We start from the raw sequence: 7,214 nt of genomic DNA on the forward strand, positions 1-7,214 counted from the left end.
ACCCGAAATTATGCGTATTTCGGCATTTGCGATCGCAATTTTGCTTGATACATATGACCCCTAGCCCCCACACACGAGGTGCTGTTTTCCTGCGCATAGTTCTGTGTGTGCAGAATCCCTGCAAAACACTATAAGCAAGCACCTATCCGACATGAGATAAATAACCCTTCCAAACACACCAGCCCATGTTGTGTGATGTACATTTAATCTCCATTTTAGTTTTTCCTTTTAACTTAGCATCGTTTTCTAATGAGGGTATGCAAAGGTTTCCCTAATTTGCGAATATGCCATGCATGCATTAGTTTCTTATAACCATTGTCCCCCCTATATTCTGCACATTTATTTCAGTGTCAGGGTCCAAAGTCCACAACTTCAAGCATGATGCCTTGTTTAATTTTATTTAAGTTTTGCTTGTAGAAGATGACTAATTCTTACTAGACTTATTAATGGCACTGTTCTGCACCTCTGGCACAGTGTGATAAGCTTGCCATTTTAATATTTAAACAGCATCCATGCTGAAGTCGATAAGAGGTTCACTTTCCGCCCCAGTCATCTTGAAACGCTGTTGTGAACTGTGCATGAGATGCAGGTTTGCTGTCCCCCTACCTTCATGCTGAGAAGGAAGACAGCAGCTCAGAAGAAGTGTGCAGGCCTGCACACACAGACGGGGTGTATTTGTTAGTGCACTGAAACCGGCTTCCTGACAAACAGTGCTAATGTATGGGGTTAGGTCATTCCAATAGGCCTGGCATATGGGTACTCACGACATGCTCTCTTTAGCATAGAAAAATGAGTGATAGATAGGAATCCCCTTAGTAATATCATGAACAATTAACATGGTTGAATTGTTTGCATTTTTCACCATTATGATAATGCTTATAACAATGATGTGTCACATCTTTCTGATAATGGCAGTTCATGTTTTATTTACAAAGATTAGGGCTTTTCAATATATATTTGAAAAATGCATTTTCGTTACTTTTCTTTGAAGCACCCTGGAGATGCAAAAATGACAAAAGAAAGGGTTAGATATGCTTCAACGATTTCCGTGGGACTCTGAGTGGTCATGTTCTAGGTTACCGACAACATCTATAACTCTGTAAGGGTAGTGGTTTAGATGCGGTACTGTCAGCTAGCCAAACAAACATGCATTTACTGATTATATAAGACAATTCAGTCTCTGTAATATAAAGTTTTATGGTTATAAATACACAGTCCTACTAGATTCATAGGAACGTTATGACACCTTACTACACAATTTTGATTGCGGACATGTGCTTCATGGGTTAGGAAGAGAAAGGATCCTCCATGCACATCCTTTGCGGGGCGGGGCAATGGATGATTGAATTCTTTCCATCCGAAATGCTGCACTCATCCATTCCACTACCGACGAGGCAATTGTTGATGTTAGTCACAGCACCAAGCACTGCTGTCACTATAAGGAATTGTTCATGTGTCGTCAGTGAAGATGTGGTCATAAATGGTATAGTCCTCTTTGGAGTTTGTAAAGTAAGCTGCAGTACCCAAGATGAAGATCTACTTTTTTTTAAAAACATGTAGAGACCTGTAGTGCCACAACTGGCTCGTGATAGCAACATCCCCGTTGCGCTTCTGTTGGGGAGGGGTGTTTGGCTTGATCAAGGTGAAGTTTGTCTATCAGACACAGAGGGGGGGGGCTCGAAACAGACATGGGAGAGCATTCAGTTTGAGTGAGGGAAACGGGTAGGAGACAAGAATGGCTTTGTTGAAAGGTATTTCTTTTTACAAAGCGGACATTACCATCTTACATGTTGAATTTGTCTCTTTGTAAAGACTCTATACACATGAATTTAAAACTGTAATGCAGGTTTTTTACTTGTGACCAGTCTTGTAATCACGCTAAAATACAGTTGAAAAAAGGGTGAAATGTTTCATCTGTACTTACAGTATATCACTTATGTTTCTCCCTCCATTTTTGTAGCTATGAAGATGGTCAAGTGGGCGACACAAGCATAAATACACAGGATCAGAGCATTCACAAAGAAATTCTTCGGGTCATTGGTAACCAAACAGCTACTGGTTGAGTGGACTTCTTTTAATGATTAGGGTTATAACTTAATGCCTTCCTCAGTTTCAAAGCTGGATTTTGAACTGAAAACGGTTAAAACAAATTATTTTGATTCTTAACGCAGATAATTGCCCTTTTGAATTTCTGTGTTTTCTTGACGTTTGTATTCGGACTGAAATGCAACATATCCACTACCATGAAGTTATTACGCAGATGTCTATATTCCTTGTTAGAAAATAAACTGGATGAAAACACTCATTTTTCTGTAAAGCAGTTGATTTAGACATTTCGTTCTGGGAATTTTACGACCAATGATCTAACGTGCAAGGAAGGAAGACGAGTTTTATAACTTAGAGCCCCATAATGGTGTGATGCTTTGCAATATGTATAACCTTCACTTCTTGTGATACCATTAAGATGGCTTGAAGATATTTTCAGAGGCCAACTTGTGGGGAAAACATGTTACAAAATGTGTAAATGTATCATTGCTCAAAAATTACTTACCCATTTTTTTAGCTGAACTTCCTATCAGACTTGTGCAACATTCGATAAAATGTCTCGCTGGACAGCTGTTGAAAATGTCCCATCGAAAATACGCAGTATCTGCTCGCTGTAGACACAGCAAAAATAATGCTGTTAAGACAACCTCGTGTATTCCACCTGGGCAGCTGGGATCATATCATCCTGAACATGAATGTAGGGCTTGATAGTACTTACTACTGGTTCTGCGACACGCAGGGAGGCTAAATGTATTCACTTTACACCCTGCAGGCACATACAACATTGGCTCTCTGCCGAGCCTATGCAGCCCATCATAGTTCTGCGCTTGGAGTGTAAAATGAAAAAAATCCAACTTGATAATGGGAACACTTGAAATGTTTTTGTAAACAATGCCATGTCAAATAATAGCTTGCACTAACGATGAAACATTCAGTTGCTTCATTATTCCGCTCACTATAAGGATTGTCTAAGTAGAAATCAGCAGTAGATGCACAGTATTTATAAACACAGCTTGGATACTTTTGAGTAGTAGACCATGCATTTTCCATTAAAAAAACTACAAAATGTTTTATAATAGCGCATTTGTTGATATTAAACGTCACTTTCTTGCAAACCAGACCATGTTGCTGATGTGACTCTGTGGCTTCTGTATAGGTCAGTGTGCAGCCTGAAACTCAAAGGTTTGCAAACTCTGCCATTGACTCTTGATATTTTCATAATCCGGCCATCATTGATTAAATAACACGATAATTGTCACTATATTATTATTTATTTATATTGAAAATGAACAGAGGCAGATGATTTTGAAGTTATAAATCTTTTGCACTAGTCGTTTCTACATTTTATTAAACACGTTTGAAATATGTATACATTCCCACATGTACTCAAAGGGCTGCACCACAGAAAGAACACTGGCCTGCAAAGGGCCATTTTGTAATATTGGATGCTTGAGCCAGTGTCTAAGCTTCTGTCCAAATGGGTGATTCTTTTCAGTTAAGTTATATTGTTATATTATAAGGGGATAAATAGGCCCCGAGGGATGTTCCATATGTCTGTTACCCAAGGGTAGTCAACCGTTTTGTTCCCCGTTAGCGGAGGCCTGCAGCAGTGTTTTTGGTATAGGTCAAGAAGGTTGCCAAGAGTACCTAATAGTGGCCACATGGAGGGTTACTTTGGCTCTTTTTTAACGCCAGGCAAAGGAGTATAGAAAACTCACATCCTGTGCGCAGGCAGGACAAAGGAAGTAGGGTTCCTGTAAATTCACCTAGTATCAGTCCTTTCACAGTGGCACATGACAGCAGCAAGGGATTTCACTCACCCTTGAGAGTGGTGCTTCGGTGTGACTCTATCCTTCAGCGAGGAAGAAACCAGGTCTAAAGGAGGAGCCAATCAGGCCTCCAGGCCCTATAAGGGTGCATTGACCTCCCTGCTATTCAGGCAGCCACTGATACAATATGTCCTTTCACAGGAAACTTATGGTTCATTTGCATTCTCGGTCATATGGTTTACACTTGCTTGAAATGTTTGAGCTTACAAATTGGGACAGTCCTGCAAGGTGCATAATATTCAACCCAGACGTGCAAAACCCTAGTTACTCTAATATTTTTAAAGCTAAAATGTTAGTTATTAATAAAAATGCGCAGTAACTTTAGCTGTGCCATTATTGAAATGAGGTTTACCATTAAGATACATTTTACTAATCAGTGCTCGATAGAGTAATTTTTATGCCCAATACAGAAAACTATACATATGAAATTGTGAAGTTATTAATGCTTTCTGATCAATGATATCACAAAATGTCTAGCTCTCATCCTGATCAGAGGGCAGCATTTCGCCAAATTCTCATACGTGTCTTTCACCAAGCAGCAAAGTTTCAATATGGCGACGGATGAAGTTGTGTATTATCAGTCCTCATATAACACCCAGCATTCCTGAGAATGTACGCCGTTGACAACTGTGCCTACGATTTTATAGCCCTTTTCATTTTAGTCTATGAATTTTGTTCAGCGTATAGGTTCTGAGACAGCATAAAATATTAGAGCCCAATACCAAATGTGAACTTTACATATCAACAGAAAAGCACACTGCTCTATGCATGCTGCAACCCTTTGTTCTCCATCTCCACATTCAGACGGATTCAGCTGAGGTTAACTTGGCAAAACAACTCTATTCTTAATGGCCCCTGTGGAAGAAGTCCAAAAATAACAGAACAGTGGCAACGTTAAGAACACCAGCACTGCGTGTCACTTTTACAGCAGCTGTGGTACTTGAAATTAGAATATCAAATGTATTTTTCAGATTTTACTCGTTTCAGTACCTTTGTTTTCCAATTTTGTTGAACTTTTTCAAAATCCTTACAGATGGTTCAAGTTCATATGATTACATACCACCTTTTAGTATTTATCGTTTTGTTAGCCATGTTCAGCTATGGAATGCTAAAGAATTCCAATCTTTTTAATATTTGTATTTCCTGATCAATTGAAAACTGTTTACTGATGCTGTAGAATAGTTTCTTTGATTTTATAGTAGTTGGTGCACACATTAAATCCATTAAATAAGGTTAAGCTTATAATCCATTTCTATTTAACGTGTCATTTTATAAAAGAAAATGGCATACTGTACTGTGTGCTTTGGGTCATACTTATATTTGTAACATTTTCTACTACTGCCATGATAACCCCTTTCCTCGTTTTTTTTTGTTAAAAATAAAAAAGACAAAAATAAAAATGAGTTAGTGAGAACAAAATGTTATATTGACAACAATTGAAATGTTTGCTTTTTTTAAGTGCTGTATATCTTCCTCATTAGACAACTGCTCTGTATTTAAATTGAAAATTGGGTGAGTCTAAACATTTTTATTCTGAATAAAAAAGTTTATTTTACATTAGAAATGGTTTTAAAGACTTTGCTGTGGAAATATCTAAGCATTTATTACATTACTTGTAATTGTATCAAGAAGGACAAAAGACCATTTTAAAACATCTGGCAAAATATTCACACCATTCGTTGGCAAATGAAATACAGTATCATCCTGATAAACATTCTATAGATGCCAGTGGTCCCCTCTGATGTGCATTACTCCATACACGGCAGCATGCCTTTTGAATCCATTAGTGACTTTTGAAGCTCTGTAAACCACAAGATGTACCTTTAACGTCATTTTAGTTGGTAGTATTTGTTTAGCGTTGGGCAAAAGCATCTTGAAGCAAGACCGCATTGAAGAGGAGGCATTAACGGGGAAAAAACACAAGCTAAAAGGAAACGTTATTCATGCATTAATTAGCAGAGATTTCGTTTTGAATAGTGCATGAAAAACAGTTCTGGCAACGATGAAATACTATTAGGGAATCAGAGGATGGAAACGTTTTATGGCACTTGCTTTGCCTAATGTTGCTAACAGATATTTTCGTTGATGTGTCTGTGGGCCATTGAACGAGAAGTGTGTCGGAGTTACTGATGATGTTATGTTGTTTAAGTTGGTATAACTTACAATATACCTCTCGTCTGATATTGCAGCACTTGTGTTGGTGTTTTTATGATTAGTCGGGTAGTACTGAGGTGTCCACAACCATCCAGGAGGCGCCATGCTTCTGAAAATGTGTAGTGTGAATGGGTGTGTTTCTTTGTTAGTTACATGTAACAACTTCAATGAGTTGTGCATGAATGTTCTTGGTAATAGATGAGGGAATCCAAGGGCAGTGCCGAATATCCTACAAATTTTTAGGATGGCAAGCGTTTTAATTACCTGGCATAGGTGTGCCTGTCTGTTAGTGTGAGGCAGTTGGTGACAGCAAGAACATGATGGTCAACTGAAAGCATCTCTGGGCTACGTTTAGGTGCATTTTGTTCTGTCTTAATATATTCTGTTGTATGTTAGTGCACTGTGTGTCCTGAAAACATGATATCCATTGGTGTTGTGCTGTATTTGTGTATGCGGTATTGAGATAGGTGTGCTATCTTTAGGTTGTGTATGCCTATGGGCTATAGGAAAGCAGAATTAAAGCTGAAGATCAAACAAGCAGGAAAGTGAGGGGGGAAAAAATCATGTGTGCAGTAACCTAAATGGGAAGGTGCTAGCAGAAGGCATGCAGTGCTGAGACAAGAAAGAGGGAAGCCGGGAAGGCTATGGCGTACTGGAGAAGTAAGAGGCACAATCCGCCGGGAGCAGAGCTGATGGGATGAAAAGGGGCCGTGATCTACTGGGAGGAAAGGTAAGCAGGACCTGTCTGGACGAGAGAGATACAGGCACTGTTCAAGAGAAGGATGAGGCAGACTTATAGATGAGATATCTGACTGCAGGACCTCCTCACCAGCCTGTCAGCTGCATGACCACCCTACTCATTCATTTATTTTTTATCCTTTGTAAAATGCATCAAACGGGGGAGGGGCAGTCACTGAGCAAGGGTAATGTTGAGTAGAACAGTAGAATATTCTACTTTTGACAGCCCGGCCCTTCACAGAGTAGGGGCAGATCCTATTCTGATAGTCTGAGGGTGAAGGATATGCCCAAGTTCTTTTGTCTAAAACAAACAAGCATTTGCATAGCCAACAAGTCTCGCCTTGGGACCTTGTAAGAAAAAAAACTGAAGTGTAAGACTTCCCATTTACATTTACTGCATCCTAAATATGAAGTAAATGTAAACGTGAAGTCATATACTTCGGTTTT

At 39.1% G+C, this 7,214-nt stretch overlaps 1 protein-coding gene across 2 annotated transcripts in view; it reads left to right on the forward strand.

Moving 5' to 3' along the window:
* PARP8 (poly(ADP-ribose) polymerase family member 8) overlaps positions 1 to 5,433 on the forward strand; it is a 670,996-nt gene extending 665,563 nt beyond the window's left edge. For both annotated transcript variants that reach the window (XM_086960612.1, XM_086960613.1), the window contains one exon: positions 1,961 to 5,433. In XM_086960612.1, the coding sequence (XP_086816738.1) occupies positions 1,961 to 2,063 (103 nt within the window). In that variant the 3' untranslated portion in view covers positions 2,064 to 5,433. The remainder of the gene's footprint in view (positions 1 to 1,960) is intronic.
* Positions 5,434 to 7,214: the final 1,781 nt, after the last annotated feature.

This window comes from Lissotriton vulgaris, chromosome 3_1, assembly GCF_964263255.1.
Source record: "Lissotriton vulgaris chromosome 3_1, aLisVul1.2, whole genome shotgun sequence".
NCBI lineage: Eukaryota > Metazoa > Chordata > Amphibia > Caudata > Salamandridae > Lissotriton > Lissotriton vulgaris.